Source organism: Sturnira hondurensis, unplaced genomic scaffold, assembly GCF_014824575.4.
Source record: "Sturnira hondurensis isolate 20B ecotype Veracruz unplaced genomic scaffold, ASM1482457v3 Scaffold0023357, whole genome shotgun sequence".
Classification (NCBI taxonomy): domain Eukaryota; kingdom Metazoa; phylum Chordata; class Mammalia; order Chiroptera; family Phyllostomidae; genus Sturnira; species Sturnira hondurensis.
Genome location: NW_028095988.1, coordinates 10,512,987 through 10,538,998, shown reverse-complemented (window position 1 = coordinate 10,538,998; position 26,012 = coordinate 10,512,987). Strand labels below are relative to the sequence as shown.

General features: G+C 42.1%; 1 protein-coding gene across 1 annotated transcript; it reads left to right on the top strand.

The window, feature by feature from the left end:
* The first annotated feature begins 7,023 nt into the window (after positions 1-7,023).
* NGDN (neuroguidin) lies at positions 7,024-14,697 on the top strand. The gene is made up of 11 exons (XM_037037567.1): positions 7,024-7,078; positions 7,379-7,438; positions 8,063-8,134; positions 11,742-11,879; positions 12,127-12,211; positions 12,297-12,349; positions 12,593-12,713; positions 12,807-12,975; positions 13,719-13,875; positions 14,016-14,073; positions 14,524-14,697. The coding sequence occupies exons 1-11, from the start codon at positions 7,058-7,060 to the stop codon at positions 14,541-14,543; spliced, it is 954 nt and encodes a 317-aa protein (XP_036893462.1). The 5' UTR covers positions 7,024-7,057; the 3' UTR covers positions 14,544-14,697.
* Positions 14,698-26,012: the final 11,315 nt, after the last annotated feature.

The following is a 26,012-nucleotide window of genomic DNA, read 5'->3' as shown; positions in this document are numbered from 1 at the left end:
TATCCGAAGGAAATGAAATCACTGCCTCAAAGAGATATCTGCATGTCATGTTCATTGCAGAATTATTTATAATAGTCAAAAAATGGAAACAACCTAAATGTCCATTGAAATATAAAGGAATAAAGAAAATGTGATATAGCCCTGGCTGGTGTAGCTCAGTGGATTGAGTGCCAACCTGTAAACCAAAGGGTCGCTGGTTGGATTCCCAGTCAGGGCACGTGCCTGGATTGTGGAACAGGTTCCCAGTCAGGGGTGCACAAGAGACAACCACACATTGATGTTTCTCTTCCTCTCTTTCTCCCTCCCTTCCTCTCTCTAAAAATAAATAAGTAAAAGCTTTTAAAAAAGAAAATATGAGATATATATATGTGTGTGTGAATATTAGCCTTAAAAAAGGAAAACTTGTCATTTGTGACAACGTGGACGAAGCTGGAGGATATTATGCTCAGCGAGATAAGCCAGACACAGAAAGACATGTACTGCATGATTTCACTCATACGTGAAATGTCAGGAGGATAAGGATAAGGTCAGTAGGAACCTAAAAAAGTCATACTCTTAGAGGTGGAGAGTAGAATTATGATTCTCAGTAAGTGGAAGGTGAGGCAAATGTTGCTTGAAGGGTAGGAAGTTTGGCATGAAGGATAAGCAAGCTCTGGCGATCTAATGTACAATACAAGATGGTGGTGACCAGAGTTAACAGGACTGGGTTGGATACTTCAAATTTGCTGAGAGAGTAGATCGTAAGTGTTCTCACCAAAAGAAAGGGAAGAGGAAAGAAAAGAAGATATGAGGTGATAGATATGTTAATTACCTTGATTGTAGTAATCATTTCACAATGTATACATATATTGAAACATCATGCTGTACATCTTAAATACAAATAATTTTTATTTATCAAATGTACCTCAATGAAGATAGGAAAAAAGAAGTTATAGATACAGCTCCCAACAAGTAGTGACTACTCAATAAGTGGTATCTATTACTACCATTTGCCGGCTTAGCTTTCCAAACCTGTCCCGGTGCCCTCTTATTAGAACATCTTCCTGATTCCAAGTGCTTTAATGGACTACCTACTTTTATCTGATGCCAGGCTAGTCTGGACTTCCGTCTAGCATCTGCAATGACAATGTTCTCTGGGGTCTTCCCCCTGTCAGTGGGCCCTGTGTGATACTTCCAGATCCCAGCTCCTTCCAGTTTTGACTGTGCAGCTCGTGTTAATGGGCATGACAATGCTAATGGGAGCGGGCTCCACCAGCCCAGGAATGAACATTCATTCCACCAGTACTAATCAAGCACCAGCTTTGTGGCAGGAACTGTTCTGGCTTCAGGAGCTCACAGATTACCACAAGGGACAGACAAGCAACATACAGGGACAGTATAGTATGACAGGTACAATAACGGGAGAAATGCCTGGCAATATGATGGAAGAGGTCCTGGAGCACAAAGTAAGGCTACCTAATTTGGACTGGAGGTCAGGGAAGGCTCTCTGGAGGAAATGACTTTTAAGGTGAGACTTGAAGGGTGAGCTGGAGTGGGTAAAGGAAAGAAGAGCTGGGTAGAGAGATCAGCATGTCTGAGGGCCTGAGAGGAATTGAAATGAATTCAGTGTGACTGAAGAATGGGAGTAATCAGGGAAGTATGGAAAGAGCAGGTGAGTGCTGGTCACAAAGGACCTTATGAACCAAATTAAGAGAGTTTAGACTTTAATCTACATGAACTGAACAGCCATTAATGTGAGTTTTTTTCATTGATTTTTTTTTTAGAGAGAGAGAGAGAGGAAGGGTGGGGGAGAGAGAACAAGTGAGAGAGACATCAATTTATAGTTCCACTTATTTATGCATTCACTGGTTGATTCTTATATGTGTCCTGAGTGGGGCTCAAACCCACAAGCTGGTATATTGGGATGAATGACACTGGAACCAACTGAGCTACTCTGACCAGGGCTTGGTTAATATGTTTTGAGAGGGGAAAGTGAGGTAACTGATTTTATAGACTAGGTGGTAAAAAGTGACATAAAGTTTGCTGATTCATTTCTACAGGGGATTCTAGATTTGTTGTCACAGATAGGAAATGAAGAGAAATGCCTAGAGAAGCTGAGAATTAGAGATGAAAAGTGGGAAGAGTTTCAGGAGAAAGGGACCTAACATTATTTGTATTATTCTGCAGATTTCACCTTCAACACATCCTGTCTCCTCCTTTCTTTTCCATTCTCTCCGTAAAATTACTAGGTAAGGCCCCAAACACAAGTGTCCTCATAAAACACAAGCAGAGAAAGGATATTTGACACACAGAGAAGAAGCAATGTGACCAAGGAGGCAGGTATTAGAGTTACCAGCTTGGAAGAGGCAAGGAATGGACTATCCTCTTGAGCTTCCAGAGGGAGCATGACCCTCCCAACACCTCGATTTCATACCAGTGAAAGTAATCTCAGACTTCTGGTTTTCTGAACAGTGAGACAATACATTTCTGTTGCTCTAAGGCACCAAGTTTGTGGTAATTTGTAAAAACGGCCATTGGAAATCAATATAAAATAAAAACATAAAACTCTTAAGAGAAGTGCAAAACTTACTCTCTGAAGAGTAGAAAAGATGATTAAAAGATATTTTCAAAGACTTAAACAAATAGAAAGACATCTCATGCTCTTGAATCAGAAGGCTCAATTTTGTTAACAAGGCAATACTCTTTAAATTGATCTGCAGATTCAACACAATCCCTATCAAAATTCCAGCTGGCTTTTTTGCAGAAATTTACAAACTTATCCTAAAGTTCGTATGAAAACGCAAGGGACACAGAACAGCCAAACAATCTTGGAGGACCCACACTTCCCAGTTCCATGTTGTAAAATTTTTATTGATTGATTGATTTTAGAGAGAGAGAGGGGAAGGGAAAGAGGGAGGAGGGAAGGAGGGAGAGAGAGAAAGAAATTTGTTGTTACACTTATTTATGCATTCATTGGTTATTCTTGTATGTACTCCAACTGGGGATCAAACCTGCAACCTTGGTGGATCAGGACAATGCTCTAACCAACTGAGATACCTGGCCAGGGTGCACATTTCCCAATTTCAAAACTTATTACAAAGGTACAGTAATCAAGATAGTATAAAGACAGGCATATAGATAGATCAACAGAATAGAATTAAAAGTCCAGAAATAAACCTGTACATTTATGGTCAATTGATTTTCAAAAAGGGTATGAGACAATTAAGAATAGTTTTTAATAAGTGATGCAGGGACAACTGAATATTAAAATGAAAAAGAATGAAGGTGGACCCCTATATCACACCAAAAACTAACTCAATGTGGATCAAATACTTAAATGTAAAAGCTAAACTCTTAGTATAAAACATAAACATAAGTCTTTATAATCTTGAAAAAAACCACAATGGCTTCTCATCTATGATACTTAAAGCACAAGCAACCAAAGAAAAATCAGATAAGTTGGACTTCATCAAAATTAAAAATGTTTGTGCCTCAAATGGTACAAATGATACACATCGAGTAAGTAAAAAGACAACACACAGAATGGGAGAAAATATTTTCAAATCATGTATTTGGTAAAAGACTTGTATCCAGAATACACGAAGAATTCTTTTAACCAATAATGAAAAGACAAATAACCCACTTAAAATTGGACAAATGTTGTGCATAGATACTTCTTCAAAGAAGATATACAAATGGCCCATAAGCACACGAGAAGCTGCTCAACATCATTAGCCACTAGGGGATTGCAAATCAATATCATAATGAGATACTACATCATTCTCACTAGGGTGGCTATAATTAAGAAGGCAGATTAAAGTAAGTGTTGGCAAGGACATAGAGAAATTGGAACACTCATTCATTGCTGGTAGATGTGTAGAATGGTGCGTCCTCTTTGAAAAACAGTCTACAAGTTCCTCAAATGATTAAACAGAGTTAAAACATGACCGAGCAACTACACTTCTAGGTATATATACCCAAAAGAAATGAAAACACATCTCTCCACAAAAACTCATATAAAACATTCATAGCACTATTTACAACAGCCAAAAAATGGAAACAACTCAAATGTCCATTAACTGATGATTACATAAATAAAATGTGGCATGTCCACACAATGAAATATTATTCAGCAATAAAAAGGGATAAAGTTATGATATGGTACAGATGAACCTTGAAAACATCATGTTGCCCTGGCTAGTATGGCTCAGTGGATTGAGCATTAGTCTGCAAACTGGAATGTCCCAGGTTCGATTCTTGGTCAGGGCACATGCCTGTGTTTTGGGCCAAGTCACCAGTTTGGTGTGTGTGTGAGGCATCTGATTGATCTTGCACATGTTTCTCTCCCTCTTTTTCTCCTTCCTTTCCCTTTTTTCTAAAAATAAATAAATAAAACCTTTTAAATTTTTTGGAAAAAAAAAACCACGTTATGCTAAGTGAAAGTGCCAGTCACAAAAGGCCACATATTGTATGATTCCATTTTAATGAAATGCCCGGAATAAGCAAATCTATAGGACCACAATGATTAGTGGTTGCATAGGGATAAGTGGCGAGGGGTGGGTAACTGCTGTCGGGCACATTCTTTTAGGGAATAATAAAACTGTTCTAAAAATTGTGATATTTGTACAACTCAGTGAATATACTAAAATTCTCAGTGAATATACTAAAATTATTGAATTATATGCTTTAAATGGGTGAATTATATGGTGTGTGTATTAAATTTCAATAAAGCTGTTAAAAAACTTACTCAGTATGTATTGGGTTGGCCAAAAAGTTCATTTGTTTTTTTTCCCCATAAGGCAGCTCGAATAGCACTTAGTTGTCTTTAACTTGATTCAAAACAATTTTGTCAGATTATATTGTGACAGCTGTCATATCAGCATGCACTGAAAAAAAACTTACCAAATTGGTGAATTTTTGTGTAGTCATTTAAATAGTGGGGATAGAAGAAAATAAGTGACATTTTCAGCATATGATGCTTTATTATTTCAAGAAGGTAAAAACGCAAGTGAAACACAAAAAAGATTTATGTAGTGTATAGAGAAGGGGCTGCAGCTGATTGAATGTATCAAAAGTGGTTTGTGAGCCCAGGCTGGTGTGGCTCAGTCGGTTGGGCATGATCCTGCAAACTGAAAGGTTGTGAGTTTGATTCCCAATCAGGGTACATACCAGGGGTGAGGGTTTGGTCCTCAGTCGGGGTGTTTCTCTCTCTCTCTTCCCTCCTTTCCCCATCTCTAAAATTTAAAAATAAAAAAAAAGTGGTTTGTGAAGTTTCGTGCTGGAGATGATTTCTCTCGCTGAACAAATGCTCCCTCCATGGTTGGTCAGGCAGATCAGTTGAAGTTGATAGTGATCAAATTGAGACATTAATTGAGAACAATCAATGTTATACCATGCAGAGATAACCAACATACTCTAAATATCCAAATCAATAGAGTTATTGGTGAAAATGAAAAATGTGTCTTTTATTTTATGGAAAAACCATACAGACTTTTTGGCCAACCCAATATGTGCAAATGTTAGGAATGACTGCCAGTTTACGATCTTGTTTTCTTCGCCAACATTTGTTGATTGATCCTAGAGGAGTTTTACAAAGACTTATTGTATTGTTACTACAAGATTTTCTTGTAACAAAATAGCTGGCAAGTGTTTAATGATCAAAAGCAAAACAAGGCAGTATAGTTTTGTCATTGATATAATGGATACAAACAAACTAAATTTCAAGTTTCAAGGAAAGGAAAAGACTATTTGTGACCTTATTAGAGAATTTATGTTGAAATGGAAACTTTTCCTCATACAAATCCTGACAAATGGTGCAAAAATGATTTAACTGTTAAAGCACCCTGAGCCTGCATGCTGGGCTGAGGCAGCAAATGTTAGAAGCATAGGCATGTGGATTGGATACCCCTTCCTTCTTCTTCCTAAATCCAGCAAAAGATTTAGAAACCAAGGATTTTCCCATCCTGGCTACTGAGATAATGGAGGTTAGTCGTTCCCTAACCCAGAAGGCCGCTCCAAATCAGAAGAGCTGATTTCTGGTCCTAGGTCCACTGTGCAAATGCGAGGTGAATTCAAGACCATCATTTGCCCTTGCAGTGCTTTTTTTCCTAAGGCAGACGAGGGGAACAATTAACACCCATTCAACTTACTTTACTTGTGAGAAGCAGGAGTGGATTGCCACATTCGAGAGCATTGAGAAAGTTTGAAAAAGGGCATAATGAAATATGCACAGGCTGGGTTTATACCAAGTTCTGCTGCCAACCTGTATGACCAGGGACAAATCACGTAAATCTGAAACAGCTTCCTTTTTTTGTAAAATGTACACGCTTTCATGTCTCCAAACTAGTAGAAGTGCGGAGTGTTGGGGCAGCATCTGAGGTTTTCCCCGCCGTAGCGCCCCTCTGTGTGCTCAATGAGGGCGAGGGTCCTGGTTTTCTGTGTCTAAACCCTAGGCGTCTCTGGCCCAATTCTCTTATTTGCAGATAAACGAAGCTCACTGACTGACTTCTCTGTGGTCACACAGAACTACGGTCACAAAACTGCATCAAAGGGCCTTGGCGTCTATGAGCAATCTCCCGCGGCCAGAGGTGGAGCATCAGCCCCCGAGGGCAGCTGCACAACGTGGCTACTTTCTTAAAGTTACGCGGAGGCCTGCCACCTACAGGCGGGTTCAGGCCTCGCATGGGAAGCATCGTGAAAAGACTCTGGGTATGCGGCATCCAGGAGCCAATACTCTCTCAGTTACCTCTGCTACCTCCTTTTCTCCATTGGGCCTCGGTAAATGTCAATCAATCATTCTCCCAGTTTTTATTGGTTCAGCTTCAATCATTCTACTGAATTTACTAATCACATGTTTCTTTCCCAGAGAATCTTTACGTCATTTAGGTCTCTGCCTAAATCTGACGGATTTAACCAGTTCTTCTATTCCATTGGCTGAACCTGGTCCCTCTTCTTGTACATCCTGTTCGAGCGGAAGTGAGAGATCCTCTATTCCTATTGGCTTAGGTTCGAAGCTCCTGGTTGTTCAAAGTTCTCTGGGCCCAGAAGTACGACTCCGGAAGAGGCGGTCTTTGTGAAGATGGCGGCGCCGGTGAGCGCGGTATGTTATCTTTCTCGAGTTGCTATCGTGAACGGTTTCTTTACCCTAAGTGTCTTAGGCAAGTTATTGGCGTGAACCTTCTTGGCACAGCGCGGGGAAAAGCAGCAGTAGGGAGACGGGGCTGGAGTTACCGCTACTCTTCAGTATCCTTTGAGGGGCTGGCCCGCTAGGAGGCGAGGATGCTTTGTGAATCTGACTGAGCGGGAAGGCCGGAAGTCAGGGTGTCTGAAGGAAACAGGGGGCTTTTCCACCTCATAATCTTAAAGAAGGAATGTTTTTTCTTTACTCTCCCACCTGTAGGAAGTGCTGGAGTCAGACCTGTCAAGTTCCGTGGCGCTTTTCAAAAACCTCCAGGAGCAGGTGAGTAGTGTCACCTCTTTGGAATAGATTAATCACGGTTTGATTTTGTGTGCCAGACCTCCAAATTTTGGTGATTTGGGGGCATATATTTGAGTGCTACCCGATACCATTAAAAGCAAAATGATTTGATGAAGACCTTTTCAGGTTACAATGAAAAGTAATTGATTTTTGCATTCAAAGGCATGCAGAAGACTCAAGAAAGAAATTATATCTGAATCAGTTTTCTTTATACTTAAAGCTAAGGAATCCGACGCTAGAAAAGGTTATGTGATTTGCCCTTTGCAAGCCCAGCTAATTGACATTTATATAGTTCTATGCATTGCAAGTGCAACCAGTACAGATGGAGTTACAACCCATCACCACTGACCCAGTCCCCATTGTTTCCCTATGGGTTTGCTAAGGTGGTTTCTTTAGCTTTAAGGATAGATGGAAGTCTTTTCTACCTTTTGAAGAAGTGTTGGAAACCATCTCTCCTATTATTTCCCAGAACTGAAAAGAAGATAGAGCTGTATGTTGGACGACGTTTAGGATAATTTTTAGGTGGCATTGTTTAGCTTTTGTTCTTCACAGCCCACAGAGATCATGATGTATTCTAGTCAGCTGTTTTATTTGGACTAATTTCAGGTAATGGCTGTGACTGCACACATTCAGGCTCTGACAAAAAAAGTCCAAGCTAGAGCTTATCCTACAGAGAAGGTAAGACTTAGATAAAGAGTAAGCATCCCCTGACTTTATGTTCTCAACAGCTCTTTCATGATTGGTTTATTGAGTGTCTGTATGTCCTAAGTGTTGAAGTTTTAAAGATGAAGAAAATCCAGTTTTTGCGCTGAAATCTAGTGAGTAAGATAGATCAACGAAGTGGGTATAAGCAGTAGCATCCATGTCACTGTACTGTACAAGCCAAGGAGAGAGATTAAATAATTGTCAAAGAAGCAGAGGAAGTCAGGGAAGACTTCTCAGAAGAGGTAACAGGATTGTGTGGAATAAATAGGCATCAGAGGTACAGAAGGAAACAGATATGTGAAGGCACAGAGGCCTGAAAGCATGGTAATGTTCTGGGAAAGGAGGTAAGTCCTTCAGTGTGGTTGGATCTACATTGTATGTGTGTGCGCATGTGTGTTAGGGGTAGGAAATAAGACTGGGAAAGTCTGAAAAGTCTTGTCAACTGAGTAGTTAACTGTTGTATTTTATCCAATGTGAGATGATCTTAACTGAGGACATACCATTCACTTTCTACATACAGTACTAAGAAAAAATGCTGCCTATTAATCTGTGACATAATGCTAAGATACCAGTGATTAAAAGATGCATCCTGACTTCAAAGATGTGAAAATATGACAACAATGTGCATCGTAAAATTGAAATGTAGAGTTTATAAATTAAGGTTTTGTAGAACCTTCTCAAGGATCATTGAATATAGTCAGAACAGGCAGGGTTTTAGATCTCTCCTACTTGCTTGAACTGGAAAATCTGGTATTAATCTGTTTTATATATTGAGCTTTGTCCTAAGATGTTATGTAAGCAAAACATTCCATAAGCAAAACATTCCATAGTTCAACACAAGTATGAAAATCATGACATTGGGATAATAAGAATCATTGAAGGGTTTTTAATCATGGGATTTATGCTTTAGAAAGAGAGCTAATAGCATTTTTAATATATTCTTTGCCTTTCTCATCATTAAACTTTGTTCCTGTCTATTTTCATATTTTCTGATTTTTTTTTTGCCAGTCCTTGATTTTTCTTCCTTTGCGTTTCTCTCATGAGCTTATAACCCAGTTTGTACTTGACAGTGCCTGAGCATTTCAGAAGAGCCTACTTCTCAAATTCTTGGCTGTCTTTATTCTAGGTACTATGCTTTGCTCCATTATAATGTCTTTTTGAGAGAGGCTGCCAGCATGTGTCTTAGTTTATTATATATTTGTTTCTTCATTGAACAGATACTTGCTGGCTTTTACTAGGTGTTTTGTAGGTTATACAGTGCTTTCATATTATCTTAGTTTGGGCCTCATAATTACTCTTTGACATGGGTAGGAAATACTGTTCATAATACAGATGGGGAGACTGATTTTAGAAGGTTAAGTAACTTACCCAATATGTGACTAAACACCTTAGTCAGAACTTAACTTGTCTGTTTTTAATTCCTTTGCTTATCTTCCTGTTCTACACTAATACTGATCTTAAGAGCTCATCTTATTGGTTTAAAGATATCTGAGGCTTAGGTATTAGAGTTTGATACCTAAGGTATAAGACTGAGTTTGAATTCCAGCTCTACTCTTACTACTGTATAATTTTGGGCAGAGTATTCGGCCTGCCTGACATGGGTGTTCCCAGGTCTATGGACTTTCTTAGTTTCATTTTGTGCAACAGCGAATCCTTATATATATATATATATATATCTATATATATATATAGATATATATATATATATCTATATATATATATCTTGTCACTGCTCATACATATTATTTTCTTTTACTTAAAAGAATAAACTTATATAATATTTGCTTAATTTTATGCCTGTAGATATAATAAACTTAGTTTTAGCAAGGTTTTTTTTTTAATTTTAGGAAGTTTGGAAGATATGTAAAAACACGAAAATTAAAAACCAATATAATCACTGTTCTGAGATAACCACTAGCATACGTTATTTAGAAATTTCTTTGATTGTAAAAGTAATACATGTTTGATGGAGAAACAGCTTCACAGTACAAGCTCTTCATTTATTCCTTTTTCTCATTTTGATTTCCAGAGATAGCAGTTGTTAATTGGGTTTTATTTTCTGGACATATTTCCATACATATAAAATGTGTGTACATCATACCCCCCATCTTTAGTTGAAACGCTATTGTACACACTTTCTGCATAATGTAGAGAGTGTGTTGACATGGAATTAAGTTAGTACAATAGGCATTATGTCAGTATGTATAAGTCATTGTTTTTACCTATATCATATAATTCCATTGTATGAGGATAAAATCAATAATTATTTTGATTAAATTAGCTTAGAATTCAGCAGTATATGGAGACATTTAAAATTTTTTTATAAGAATTTATTTCAGCCAAACTAATGACATAAGCTATGGAATAAGATCTCAAATGCTCTCAAGAATAACGGTTTTGCAGTTCTGTCTATGCATTTGTAATTAAGGAGGGGATATAAGGAAGATTGGAGAAAGTGAGGCAGGGATTGTTTTATAAGATAGTTAAAACATTATGTGCTGTCTTGAGGGTTAATGTCCCACTTCTCACATTTCAAAGGTGTGTTAACCTTAATGCACAAGAACAGTGGGCAGGGCTGCCTTAAAACCTTTCACTAAAAAAGTTACAGGCCTAGGTTGTGACCACCCATCATGACACACCCAGTTAGGAATTTTTGATCAGATCACCCTGTGAGGTTCCTTTTCATAAAACCTTTTTTCCTCCATGATTCTTTCTTTTGGTCATAAATCAATCTGAAGGATGCATTGATAATAAACCTTTTGATTGGGTAGTGTGATCTCAAAGCACTGGGAAGGCTCATTCCTAGGAATTGTCAGTATTGACATCTGTTAACTACTGGGGATGGGGCAGTACTGTAATCACAGATTCTGAGTCGAGGCAGAATTTTTCCCAGAAAAGGGAAAGGCAGGTAAATGGAAGGCAGTGAGGTCTTACGGTCTTTACTGTGAAAAAACTCTGGATCATTTCTGTCCCGTGAAGTATCATGATCTGAGTTTTGCCTTCTCATCTTTCTATATTTGGCATTTAGTGTAACATTTACATGAGCCGTGAAGAATATTAACAGGTATTTCCTATGTGTTCAGTAATCGAACAGTTGGACTATATGGAAAAACCCAAAGTGGCTTTTGTCCCAGTGGCTTCTGTGGCTGGTACAGGTCACACTGGGACTCTGAAGACATTTTTGATTGTCACAACTTGAGGGGCTTCGGTGAAGAGAGGCCGACGATACTGCTGAACATCCTCTAGTGTCTGGACAGCGCTCCACAAATCTGTTTCCCCAAATGTTAATAGCTCTGAGGTTGAGAAATCTGTCAACGGTCATTTGGCGGGGGGATGCTGTATTGATTTTCTTGTGCTCATTGTTTCAGGAGTGCTCTGAGGTTTGCTTCTCTCATGTTAGTATAATTTCTCTGTGGCCATTTTAGGTACAGCCACTGCCTGAACACTTCTCTAGATACCTTATATGAATTGATTGGGAAATACTTGAACTTGGAAAAAATTACCCTCTTTGTCCTAGGCTCTCCCCCCGATTCTCTGGCTAAAACCGACTTTGCATCTTTTACTGTTTTATTCAACTCAGGGTCTCAGCCTCTTAGAAGTGAAAGACCAGCTGCTGCTCATGTACCTGATGGATCTGAGCCATCTTATCCTGGACAAAGCCTCAGGAGGGTCTCTTCAGGGACATGCTGCGGTTCTGAGACTGGTGGAGATTCGTACGGTGTGAAGTATTTGGCATCTTAGAGTTCTAGGTTCCCAAATCCCAAACCCCAGGACTAGCACACGATAGCTGTCATTTAAGTGCATACTATGTTTAAGTGAGAAAACCAAATGAAAAATAGTATTTTTTCTCTTCATTTGTTCTAGTTTGTGCATATTTTAAGTGCTTTATTTGGCAACTTAATATAGGGACTCTGGTATATGCTTAACTTTGGGAAGGGAGTGTGATCCTTTTAACCACGTTACAGGTTTTGGAAAAACTTCGACCCTTGGACCAAAAACTGAAGTATCAAATTGACAAACTGGTCAAGACTGCGGTGACAGGCAGCCTCAGTAAGTGGGGGAAGCTGTAAGGTTATGTTGGGTCTGCCATGAAGTCCCAAATCTTGTAAAAAATTTTGTTTTTTTAATGTTTCAGATGAGAATGACCCACTCCGTTTTAAGCCTCACCCCAACAGTATGATGAGCAAGGTAAGGGGTCACGTTGCCCTGACTTTCCTGAGTAATCCAAGCCTGAATGAGCCTGTGGTCATCCTGCTGCTCCTGGGATTCCCTTATTACTGTTGATCCCAGCCTTAGAGTGTTGAGTATGAGAATCCCCCTCCTCCTTTTTGTTTATATGTCCGCCTCCCCAGGTTACACCAGCCTTGGAGTTTCTGATCACCCATCCAACTAATACTTCCTAAGTTTGTGGACATTATATTCTTTTTGTAGTTGAGCTCTGAGGATGAGGAAGATGAAGCAGAGAAAGGCCAGTCTGGGGCTTCAGGGAAGAAATCTGCAAATGGAGCAGTTAAGAAATACGTTCCACCACGCTTGGTTCCAGTACATTATGGTATAAACTGTGGCTACTACCCACTCTGTGAATTGTGTTTCTCTTCGCCTTTTCTCTATTCTGGGATAACCCTTGCCAATTCTTATCACATAGATGAAACGGAGGCTGAGCGGGAAAAGAAGCATCTAGAACGAGCCAAGAGGCGAGCATTGAGCAGCTCTGTCATTCGTGAACTTAAGGAGCAGTACTCAGATGCCCCAGAGGAAATCCGTGATGCCCGGCATCCTCATGTTACTCGCCAGAGTCAGGAGGATCAACACAGGTCTGAGTCCTTGCAATTAGACATTGTTTTCTAGGCTGTAAAGACCTGTGCTTGTGCTTTGGATGAATATGATTGAGTCTGGTACCAAGAGAGCCCACATTATATAGGAAATGGAGTGGAATGCTTGGGAGAGCAGTTTCTAAGAATTAGGGGTTTGAAGTACAGAGTAAGAACTAGGGGAAAAAAATCTACCCTTGACCCCAACTGTTTAGGCCAAGCAAATGCTATGTGAAGAGAAATACGTAGTGTTCCACCTCGTAGGGCTTTAACATTCTGTATCTCATTTTCACAGCTCTAACTTTTGTTCTGAAGGCAATAAAAGCAGGTTTTTTATAATAGCATCGAGAGTGCTAGATAAGTTCAAGAAAGAGTAGAAAAGTGATTATAACTTGAATACAAACTCATTGACTTTGCCCAGTTGACAGGTTTGAGTGAAAGGGCCCATGTAGCTAATGCTGTTTATGGGTCTGAAATACAAGAATTTTCTGACATAATAGGTCAAATATTTCTATGGTCGGGCTGTCACCTTGGGGAGGAGGAAGTTCTAGCACAAAGGACATTTCCTTGAGGAAGCTCAGTAGTAAGCTTTGGGTATGTCCTTACTAGATACTATATTGCTGTGCTGTGAAATTTATTGAGAACTGTCTGAATAAGGGATGAGTAAATGTCTGGGCCCAGGTTCTGGGCTGCAGCTTTGTGTCTTATGGACTGAGCATGCTAGAAAGTGTCTCTTTCTTTGGCAGGATTAACTATGAGGAGAGCATGATGGTGCGTTTAAGTGTCAGTAAGCGAGAGAAAGGACGGAGAAAACGAGCAAGTGTCATGAGCTCACAACTTCATTCTCTCACGCACTTCAGTGACATCAGTGCTTTGACAGGAGGAACCCCTCATCTTGATGAGGTGAGGTTGTGATACAGTGATGGGGGGTGACCTCCATGCTTTTAGCCAAAAGTACATTGGTCTTCTTACCATGGGAACTTGGGAAGGGATACTAGCATGCAAGTGCACTGCTATTCCTTCATTTCTCCATCTGTCTCCAGGATCAGAATCCTGTTAAGAAGCGGAAGAAGATACCTAAGAAAGGTCGGAAGAAAAAAGGTCAGTAAATGGCTCGGACTTAGGTGATCAAGTGCAGGGTGGAGATTGTGAATTGGGATGTCAGCTTCGGATTTGCCATCCTGGGTCTTACCAGCCACTATAATATCTCTTCCACGTTGGGCATTAATATCTTTAGAGGTGGGCTTTTATTTTTCTTCCTTCCCAAGCTCAAAATCAGCATCATTCACAAAAGAGATTTTTGGATTCTTTCTCTAAGGTCCCATAACTCTTCAGGCTTCCTTAAGTAGAGCTATAAAAGTGTCACTTGAGGGACCCATTATCCCATTTCAGTGTCTTCCTACCTCTAGTCTTTTGTCCTGGGACGATACAGAGTAGGGCATGGGGGACCCACCCCTGCTCATGAGCCCTTCTCTCTAGATGTCTTTTTGTTCTGTCCCTTCAGTTTCCCCATCTGTCCTTTGCCTCATTCTCGGTTTCCCTTCCTTTCAGGTTTTCGGAGGCGGCGGTGATTTTGGGTGTACATGTTTATATATTGTTTTGTTATCCTGGGATACTTCTAGTATCACTGTATGCAGTTTTTCGCCCCTTGGAATTTATTAATTGTTTGTTCTGGATGTATGGAAAGACCTTTATTAATAAAATTGATTGTACTTACAAACTGAAGTCCTTTGCACATGTGTGACTCAGTTGCTTTGTGGGGAGTGTTTTAGGTCAATGAAAGGGAAAGAAGGGTGAGATTTTGGGAGGAGTGGGACAAGTTTGGCTGTATATAGTTTTCTTGGATAATAGGAACTAGAAATTGGTTATTTAACAACAAAAAAGAGAGATTAGGGTAGCATAATCAACTCTTCCAACTCACATTGTCCCAAATTCCTATATGATTTGTTATAATACAGATAATCTGAAATACATGGATTTTATGTTTTATAATCTTGCTGGCCACCAGGTGGCATTAGTGGTTCAGAAAAGTTCAGTTGGTGCTTGACTAATCCAAAGCAAGCTAGAACCTTCCCTCATCAGTGAAAGTTAACTCTTGTCACCACTTCTCTGCATTTTTTTTTTCTTTCTAAAATAGCACGAACACAGGCTGATCTTAGCTTGCCTATTGAGAGGTAATCTGCAGAGAGTAGTTGAATGAGAAGACTGGAGTGTGAAGAGTCAGTCTGATCTTGTGTTTTTTAGCCTCTCTGACCTTCTTTCAACTAAGGCCTCAGTTTACCAGTCAGTAAAGGCCAGCTCTTTTACAAACAGCTTGCAGAAGAATTCCAGCAAGCAGGCAGAAAGCAAGTTCCTAGCTTAAAGACCAAAAGAGTGAAATTCTCACAGAAATGTCTTCCCAAGTCTGGAGACTGGTGGGAGTTACGTACCCGAGATCTGTTCTCTTCAGAGAATGACCTGTCAGTGAGAGAGCCCTCAGGCCTTGGATAATACAGAAGGTGAAAAGGGATGGGAAGAGAGAAGCTGAGGAATCTGTGGAGTTAATTCATTGGAGTTTAAGGCCTTGGGGTCTCATGAACACCTGATTTTGAAGTCTGACCTTCCTGGGTAGTGTCATGAAAAGGGTTATAGTTTGGGTCATTGCTTCACTAAAACCTTGCTGGTTGTGGTTCCTATGAATTTGGATTTCTGTTGGTTGCTTGATTGGGGGGGCGTCTGTTTTCAGTCAGCAGCATCCTGGTAGAAAGTTGTTAGAAGACAGCCTCGTAATGTTTTTTGTTAACTGTGATCTTGGGCAAATCACTTAACATCTCTGGTCTTTAATTTTCCTCAGCTGAAAAATATATGTGTTAGGCAATCTCTGAGATCCTCTCCAAACCAAAGAGCCTAAAGCTGTTCCTCATGGATGACACCAAAATGTCTTTACTTCTGGATCTTCTCTTAGTCCCTGGCAGCTCCGTGTTCTCTGAGAGCCTGACATACCCAGGGCCCTCGTGCTTCTGTGTCCTTGAATGAAACCAAGCGAAGAGGCACAAGAACAGACTTAGAGATTCTTTTGCCTTTCTGGCTGAACTAACTGAACAAGAGGTTCAGTAAAAAATGCTTTTTAAAAAAAAAAAAAGATTTTATGTATTTATTTATCTTTAGAGGGAAAGGAGAGAGGGAGAGAAACATCAATGTATGGTTGCCTTTTGTGCGTCCCCTGCTGGGAGTTGGCCTGCAGGGAACCGGCCTGCAACCCAGGCATGTGCCCTGACTGGGAATCGAACCGCGATCCTCTGGTTCGCAGGCCCGTGCTCAATCCACTGAGCTACGGCAGCCAGGAAAAAATGCTTTCCTGAATGTTCCAAAAATGCTTTAGGACCACTACATTTGCTTAGGACTATTGTTTGCTTCTAATTTATGAAAAATTTTTGGATTTTAGGAACTGCCAAGAGAAAGGAGGTGCCTTTTAAAAAAATTTTTAGCTCTTTGTGTTACATACTGAGCTAAGTGCTTTACACTTAATCCTTACAAAATATATGTCATTTCTATATTATTAATGAGGAAACTGAGACACAGGTTATTTGGCCAAGATTACTACCAGTGCTTGTGCAACATGGAGGATGGAGGACCTCAAGTGTCCTGAGTTATGAAAGTCTTCAGAATTAAAAAATAATAATATTGGTGGGGAGTTTATAACCTCAAGCTCTCCCCTCCCTGCTGCTCATTTCTATTCCAGGACTTGCCTAAAAGGAAACCGTAAGTTCCAGGCACTGTTTTGGCTTCTTGGTGTAGCAGTAAACTGAACAGACAAAAATTCCTCCCTCCCTTCGTGGATCTTACATTAATTCAATTCAGTCTTGTAATCCCAGGACATCTTGCTGTCCCTGCCCTCATAGACGACAGGCATTATTTGAAAGAGGTTTCCAACAAGAAGTTGAATAATATCTGAGAATATTTGCCCCAGAGTCATCAATGTTTAGAGTACATTGTTGATAAAGCTTTACATGGATTTTCAACGTGTAAAATGGGCATACAGGAGGTTGCTTTTGTTAAAATTGGAATGAAGGGTCCTGCAGCTCCATGTTCTCATGGCCCTCTTTCCCTGAGGTTTCTGAGAAGCTCCAAGGAACCTTTAGAACACCGTAGAATGTAGTTTGAAGACCACTGTAGTAGAGCAAGGGACCTGAGACTTAGGATTTGAGGATTTCTTTATGGCCATTGTTTTCCTTCTTTCTCAATCCTGCTCATAAATTCAATTCTGATCGTCCAGACCACATGAATGTCAGATTTCCTCAGTGCAGTGCTAACAACAGATCATTCCTTCCGAGTGCTCATGAGAATGTTTATCATTAGTGCACATGAGCACCTGTTCAGTTTTTTCATATGATGATAAAGAGTCTTGGCTTTGTTCTGGATGAGTAAGTTAACATCTCTGCCTTGGTATTTTCATCTGGCGGGTAAGGAAGAGGGTTTGACCAAGACCTGTTTTTGCCTCTAAAGCTTTTGTTACGATTTTATGAAGGCTTGGAGAAATGTCTGCCAGGAGTTCACGTAGTCTTCATGGATATCTTATTAGAAAAATATGTTTTGCTTAATAAGGAAAGCACGGCCTGATTATGTTCCTTTTCAGCACCATGGAGAGTTCAAGCACATTCCTTTTTGGGGGTTGGTGAAAGTGCACAGTTAAACTAATGCATGGAGCTGTGTGTATAGTCCTGCCTTTTTGCAGAGCTCAGTTTAGCTGTCTAGGCTCCAGTTCTGATTGGTACGGATTTGAGTGAATGTAAACAGTAGTCCCAAGTGTCCCCATCCTTCCTGGAATCTATTAGGTATATAAACCCCAGATTCATGTGTAGACTTACCCAATGGTTTGACCAACTTAACATAGGGAAATGAGTGAAATCCTGCCTTCTGCTCTATTGGTAACATCACTCATATTGTGATGCACAAGGTTTTAACAGTCATTGAGGAAAAACGGTCTCCTACTCTTCTTTGGTTACAGACCCTTGAGAAGACTTAAAGTTGCTTTTTCATTCCTTGGGCTCAGCCTCCTTTTCTGCCTCTGCATGGAGAGGGGCATCATTGTGCTGGCTCTCTGCCCAGTCTTGCTTTTGTATTTCTTTGATCTCATTGTTCAGAGGGTCTCAGAGAAACCCCAAGAGCCATGCCTTTGCATGTTTAAGCTATTGATGCTTTTGAAATAACAGCATCACTGTGTAAGAAGTGTATTAAAGGTCTATCTTGAACAAATTTGGGTCAATAGGTGGCAGTAGTCACCTAGTCCCGAGGCCCTGGCACCCCCTGAACACAAGCACATTTGATGACCGTTATATTTAAGGTTCTGAGAAAGGAGGCTGAGGTAAAAATGGGGGGAATGCAATCCTTTTTGTTGAAATTCAGGAAATGCTGATATGTACTGATCACTTCTGTGAGGGTATTGGAGTGGGGAGATTGCTGTCAGCTGTGAAGGGTGTGGTAGGAAAGAGGGAGGGGCCTCAGGATTGAGGGAGTAGTGTGTGGGTGCTGGGGCTTCTGAGAGTTGGGGTAAGACTATTAAATGAGCACCAGTGCTGAAAGAATTGAGTCTAAGGTTGGGGGGGAGTAGAGAGAGGGGGAGAAGCGGAGGAGGGAGAGGCAGAGCTGTGTGAAGGGATCATGGAAGGGGTGGGCTGTGATGGGGAGGACTGCGGGGGGAGGGGGAGGCTGCTGCAGTACTGAGCCTATGTAGTGGGGGAGGGGAGGGGAGATACTGTGCTGCAGCTGCATTGGCTCCCCTCCCCCACACTTCCCAAGGAGCCAGAGCAATGCTGGCAAATCTGTCCTCATGTATTTATTATTATTAAAAATGTGAAGGATCCTTCCTCCTTGGAAGCACAACAAATACCACTGATCACATTTCTTTCTCCCCTCCCTTCTGCAGAGCAGTTTACATTCTCTCATTCTTTCCACCCTAGTCCTCCCACCCCCAGGTCTGTTTGACGGGTGGGGGGCACTCTTCCCTTTCCTTCTAGGAGCTTGGTGGCTCCCTGGGGGTTTCTAATGATGGTTGGGAGTTGCAAGGCTATGCTGGGAGGAAGCAGCTGAATGAGGGGCATCCATGCTCCAGGGAGGGAGCTGCACTCCCACCTCCAGTGGGGAAAGAAAATCACTTGGAAATAAAGATGAAATCCTTTCTCAAGCTAATGAGGGGAGAAGTAGGTGCACATATTCCTTTCTGAATACCCCTTTCCTCTCTGCTGCCTGAATTCTGAGTGGGGAAACCCTTTGGAATGGAAAAAGCCAGGAGTTCTCTGTCCTCCCTCCCTCACCTTGTTAAGTCCCTCTCCTCCCAGGAGAACCATATAGGACTTTTTCTTCTAGCCTGTGTGTCGTGTAACTGAGGGGTTTGAAGGGCATAAGCCTTGGCTTCTCCCTCCCCACCTGCACCCCAGACTCGCATGCCCAGGCCGGGGCCTCTTTTGTTGCTGTCTGTAACTCTTCACCATGCCCATAGGTGGTGCTGCTGCTGCTCCTCGCGCGGGGTCCTCCTCTCCGACACCATTCGCGCCCACCCGCTTTCCCCAGCCCTCTACTGCCTGATTGTTATTCCACTAGCGTCTCCTCTACTGTTCCCTTCCTCAAATTAATTTTGTGGCGGTCTTTTTTCCGCAGTGCCATCTTCTTCCCCTCCCCCCTGTTCCAGCTCTCTTGCTTTCTCTGTCTTTATTTCTTTCTCTCTCTCTCTCTCTGCAGGATTTCCATCTTACAGCCTAATCTAAAATCTACACTCTTTCCTACTGTTTTTCTTTATCTCTTCTACCTTTGGCATCTTGCAGGTGACTCTCCTAATGAAAAGGGGCTGTAGGTGAGAGTGGGCTAGAAGGAAACAGGGTGAGGGGAACTTGGGTGTCAGTGTTGAGGGCTAGGTTAGGAGCACGGTGAGACACCGTGAGGGAAGTGAGTAGAAATGGGGACGTAAAGGAATCCTTTGCTCTTCAAATCTATTCAGTTCCTGGATTTGGATAGTGAGAGTTCAGCTGCCAAGGGACACTGTGTTATCTGAATTTTTTGAATTTCGTTCCACATGCTGGGAAAATGGGAGATAGGGAATCACGAGAATTGAGATAATAAGGGCTTCATCCAAAAACTCTGGTTTCACTTGCTAAGGATTGCTCTGCTTTTGTTATCCTGTATTTCGAAGACTCCGCAGGAAAACCACACTCTGAAAGCCGTTCTGTGGTTTCTCATGAAATGTCCTGCTACTGATCTCTCAAGTCCTCAGAAGGTTTCTTGCTAGGGCAGGTAGGGCATGTGATGGGAGCCCTTGGCTCTCAGGACACCTTGGAGCACAATATTGGCTGCAGGATCTTAGCGCTTGTAGCCTGCCTCCTCCTTCTGTTACTCTGTTCCATCCTTTATCTCGGCCAAGTTTACATGGTTGTCCCACTCAGCCATAGCTCCCTTTATTGTTTTGTCTTTCCAGAATGTAGCTCAAACTCATCAGACCATTATCCTAGCTCTGGCCCCCCCTTGCTTAATTTTATCTGGAGATTACTCATTACGTGACCAATGTGACCCCTCAGCTAACTCAGCAGTGTTGTTGTCTATAAAGTTATCAATTTCTAGGATGGCTAATTTTCTCTTATTGACTTACTTTTATGGATTAGTAATAGCATCATAGTAACTCCCTGGGTAATAGTGCTGAGTCTTTGCCTTGGAATTATCTGCAACATGGACAATGTGGCCGCTTTCCTCATTCCCTGGTATGAGGAGGTTTTCTGTCGCTTAATGTCTGGCTTCCATCTCCCCAGCATGCGTGTGCCAAGGCTGACTTCTAGACTGTGAAGAGAGGCAGAATTGGCCTACCCAGCAGAGCCCCTGAAGGAGCCACAGGGAAAAATGGGCTAGAACACCACACCCTTCACTTTATTTTCTGAGCCTTGGGGATGCCTGTAGAAACCTCTCTTTCGTCTGCCTCTCTTGCCTTCCTAAGGCATGTACATCGGGGAGGCATATGGGCCTGTGGCCTCTTTGTTTAGAGACCACTCTTGTCCTATTTAGGCCACTCTAGTTAGGGTCATGGACTCAGGTGATACAGACAGTGGTCCTTGTTAAGGTCCCTCTCTTAAAAACAAGCCTCAATAAATATTTGTTGCAAGTGATAGGGCTTTCTAGCTTTAGTACTTTTCTACAGAATAAACTTACACATGAAGTTGTAACTATTTCTTTGTTGGGTGCTATGGTGCTGTAGCTAAAGTTGGTTGATTTTTGTTTTATTTCCACTCAGGCCCTATGAGGGGAGTGATTTATCCAAAACTGTACAGATAAACCATTAGCAAAGCAGACATTTGAACCTATATCTTCTTGGACATCCAGATTTTTTGTTAACAATCCCCTGGAAACCAATGTTCCCATTTCACCCCTAGCAGGTCAGGTTCTGTGTCTAAGCCAGCCTTGGCAGGGCTGCCGAGGGAGAGCATCGAGGTGGGAGAGGGGGTGTGTAGCCAGGTGAGGTGCCGGGCTCACCAAAAAGGGGTTGGCATTCCCCTTGGGTATCATACAGCCCAGCCTGCCGGAGCTGCCGAGACAGTGCCAAGGTAGGGGATTTCCACAGCCCTGGCTTCTATTTTCCATTTCAGATTCGATTTGACCTCCCTGCTAACTAATATACCCCTTCCCCTAAGCTTTTTCCCCTCAAAAATATCTTGGGCTGGATGCTGGAAACTCTGGACTCTGCTCATTTGCAACTAACTCCAGTCTTTAGGACGACTCAAACTAACAAAGGCTCTCTGGACCACCTATTTCCTCCTACTAGTGCTGGTAATCCTAAATCTTACAGAATTTCTAGTGTAAAGCCATCATTGTGGCTATATTAATAAATGTTCTCATCGTTTTTATTGTTAATTGAAACCTAGACTAGAAAATAAACTCAGAAAGCATTCATATATTTCCACTCTGACCGAGTCTATAGCAACTTACTCTGAGAACTGCTTTGTCTCATCTGCCAGCCTTGGCTTTAGCCCCCACGTGAGTTCTGGAGAATAAAAAGCCACTGAGTTTCCACTTCCTCTCTCTCAGTTTGATTCACTCACTGCTAGCTCTTACAGGAAGCCCTAGGTGGCAAAGAGATCAAATCAGAATTCCTAGCCAGGAAAACCCTGTCTCTTTGCTATGATGACCCTTATCTGCCGTTGCATTCAGCTCTATGGCACTTAACACCAGAAAAGCTTCATCTGGCTTCACATCCTCCTCAGTTTCGTTCAGTCCAGTCTTATATAATCTATCACTAATGGCAGCCTTCCTTTTTCCCCTCCTTTACACCCTCCCAAGGCTGTAAGCTCCAAAGCTTCCTAGATGCTTCCCGACCAAGGGGTACTTTCTGAAACCCAGCTTTTCCTCTCTTTCTCGTCCCTCAGATCCTCAAATCAATCACTGCCCTCATGGAGTATTTCCCTCAGTATCAGCTGACACCCTTGCAGCGCCAGCTGGGTGCTGCTGAAAATCCCATTCCTCACCCATCTCCCTGCTGGAGCTCCTGGAAGTGGATTCTGCAGCCTCCTCCTGTCATCCTAGCCTCCTTTTCTGTTCATTTGGAAGTTTTTCTCCATTGCTTTTGGTAAATTCCTGGTTTGGCAGAAATATCCAGTATTTAGGAAGGTGCTGCAGGATGTTCCCTGTCTCCGGCACTTTGGTTAACCCTCAGAAGGATCTGCGCCTGCCCCCTCCCTGCAGTGCTGCCATTCCCCTTCCGTCTGGCCTAGGCCAGGCGGGGTCAGTATGTGGAAGTCCTCTGCACAGACACTCCGGCCCTCTTTATCCATCTTGGCAAACAAAGCATGGCTCTGCCCCTGACTTCTTCTCTTCCTTCTCCATTATTTATTTCTTCTCCTTCACCTTCTCCCACTGCTCCCTTCCCTTCTCATGTACTCCCTTCATTGCTCTTCCTCTAAGTCTCCTCTTGTCCCCTTGCTCACCGTCGCCCGTCTGCGCCCACTCCTGCCACTCCCCATCTTTCGTTGTCAGTGGCGCTCTTTCCTGCTCATGCTGAGGAAGCAGCATGGTGTGGGAAGAATGGCTGCAGAGTGGGTCCCTGGTGGTCAGAGTAAGCTATCACTTTGTTTCCAGAGGATCAGTGGCTATCTTTTCCCATCTTGTTTTCAGTGGTCCTTAGGAGCCAGGGAACGCCAAGATGTTGGCTTGCTTTTGGGATGAAGATGCTCTTCACTTCTTCCAGTGTTGAAGAGGAGAGGAGTCACTCGGCTCCAACGCCCGCTTCTTTGCTCTTCCTGAGCGTGTGTCTGTCATGTTTCTCCCTCCCTTTCTCTCGTTTGCCCTCTCCTTCTGTCTCTCCCCAGTACAAAGCAGCGGCAGGACTGAATGAGTCTGTCTAGTGGCTCTGCCAGTCTATGCCCCTCACTTTTGCCCCTCCCCCCTCGCCGTGTGTGCTGTTGGGTGGAGGGGGGTTGGAGGGCGGTGGCATGGTGCCAGCCAACCCAGAACCATCTGTGGTGCCTTCTGCACTGAGGCGAGCGAGCTCTCCCACCCTCCTCCTCTTCTACCCTTCCTCTCCCATTTTTAATTAGCTGCTGAATTAATTAAATCCCACATGCTAATTAAACATTCCTACAGGGAAGAATATGGGGTCAGAAAAGTAGGGGATGGTAAAGCAAGGCTTCTGTCCATTTAGAATAGGAGATTTAGGGATGGGAATGTAGAGGAAAGAGGAATAAAAGGTTGGTGAGGAAAGGGCACCGTAAGAATGGAAAGAAACCCGAGAGAGGCATGAAGAGACACAATGGAAGTCATGGAAAGTGGAATCTATTAAAAAGGAAAATAATTGGACATTAACATTGGAGAAGTGAAAGTGTCGTTGAGTCTCTAAAGATTAGAGGTAGAGCTGTGGGTCTCTCCAACATTAGCATGCATGAATAACCTGAGACATAATGGTACAGAGGATGTTAATTTGCTGCCTTAAATGTCTTCTAAAGAAATAAATCTCAATTTTAATAGCAGTGCCTTAGGTTAGAATTGAAGGAGAACTTCCTCCTTGCAAGGCCATGGCATGCTCTACTGAAGGAACTCTTTGAGAGATGAATTCTTATCTGTCTAGAATGGTTAAAGTTTGCCCAAAGCTAGGGGAAGTGATGAACTTTGAAGGGTTTTTTTTGCTAAATAGACAAATATTAATCTTTCAGTGTGTACTATGTCCTGGAGAACCAAGAAAATCTAGGATGGGAAAACTCAGGATTTCTCTTCCATTCCCTTTCCTTATTTCATTCAGGGTGAACTTTGAGTTTACTCTTTGTGGTCCTGCCAAGTTTTTAGGGATGAATCTTCTCTTCAAATTAGCTAATTACTGCCCCGGGAGGTTTGGAGGCTGAGTCCTACCCAGGACTTGAGAAGGGTGCCTGTCTGACGGCTGGCAGGTTTCCATCCTTGACTAAGGGGTGAGGCGACCAGAGAACGGTTGGAGTTCTATATGGAGCAGAAGGGAAGTTGGGGTGTGATTTGACGAGGGTAATGCTGGCACCACTTTTTTCATTAAGGTCACTGAAAAAAAGAGGGACAGCTTGCTTGTTGTTGCTTTTATTCTCTGAAAAGAAAAGACTGTATTCAGCACAAATCTAGATTCTCCCCATCTGGTCCCCCACTAAGAACTGAAATCTGGGAGGAGCCTGCTAGTTTAGCAGAGCCTCTTAATGGCAGCCACACTGGCGTTTCCCAGCCTTTATCAGTCGGAAATACACTGGGAGCAAGTACTGTCCTGTCTCCACCCCTAACCACTGTTCACTGAGATGGCATTCTCTGCTATTATTCATACTGAAATATTAATTCACTCAAAAAGTAATTGCATTTAACTGTGTGGAGCATAGAGTATGATTAATTAAAGAACATTTATGAAGTACCTACTATCTGTCAGGCATGCTAGGCATTCATTAGGTTTAGATACAAAAATAAGAATAAGAGAACTTCATCTAAGGGATTTATATTTTGATTCAGGGGAAAAAAAGATGTATTCAATAAAGTACAGTAACTGTGTGTATGTGTGCAAATGTGCATGAACGTACTTAGCACCTATCGCCTGTACTGCTTTTGTGTCCTCTTACATTATTACTTACTTTCTTATGTATGTGTCCTGTCTGTCCACAGGGCTTGTAGGTTCTTAAAGGTAGAAACCACATCTTTTTTTTTTCTTTTTAATATTTTATTTATTTATTTTCAGAGAGAGGGGAAGGGAAGGAGAAAGACTGGGAGAGAAACATCAGTGCGTGGTTGCCTCTCATGTGTCCCCTAATGGGGACCTGGCCTGCAACCCAGGCACGCGCCCCGACCGGGAATCGAACCGGCGACCCCTTGCTCCACACCCCATGATCAATCCACTGAGCTACACCAGCCAGGGCGAAACCACATCTTTAGAGTGAGTTCTACATTTCACTAGCCCAAAGCTTTAGGTGCTTGCAACTATTCAACTGTGTTGGTTAACATACAGCCGTACATCAGGGAATAAATGTTGCTGTAGAATCTGTGACATTCCTAGTTATGGCAAATATTTGTCCTCTGAAGGGCGCTTCTATTTTTTAAAATTACAACGAGCATGATGGAGCGCAAGATAATTATGTGATGAGTGAGGTGGGTCACTAGACAGGATAATGGTGCTTAGGCTTCTGGGTGGGATTTGACGCCAATTCCTAAAGAGGGCCCAGGGCTGAGGAGAGGGAGTGGAGTGGAGAGAAAAGGTCACAGTCTTGATTTTAAATGTACTGTATTTCCTTTCATGTTTTTAATTTATTTTAAGATTTTATTCATTTATTTTTAGAGAGAGGGAAAGGAAGGGAGAAAGAGGGGGAGAAAAACATCAGTGTTTGGTTACCTTTCACGCATCCCCAACTGGGGACCTGGCCCACAACCCAGGCACATGCCCTGACTTGGAATCGAACCGATGACCCTTTGGTTCAGGCCAGCACTCAATCCACTGAGCCACACTACCCAGGGCTCCTTTCACTCTTTAAATTTATTTATATTTTTAGAGAGAGGGGAAGAGAGGGAGGAGAGAAACATTGAGGTGAGAGAGAAAC

Coding starts and splice junctions, on each gene's coding strand:
- NGDN (XM_037037567.1), top strand. CDS start 7,058: ATGGCGGCGCCGGTGAGCGCG. Junction 12,212..12,296: donor TGCGGTGACAGGCAGCCTCA/GTAAGTGGGGGA, acceptor TTAATGTTTCAG/ATGAGAATGACCCACTCCGT. Junction 14,074..14,523: donor GAAAGGTCGGAAGAAAAAAG/GTCAGTAAATGG, acceptor CCTTCCTTTCAG/GTTTTCGGAGGCGGCGGTGA.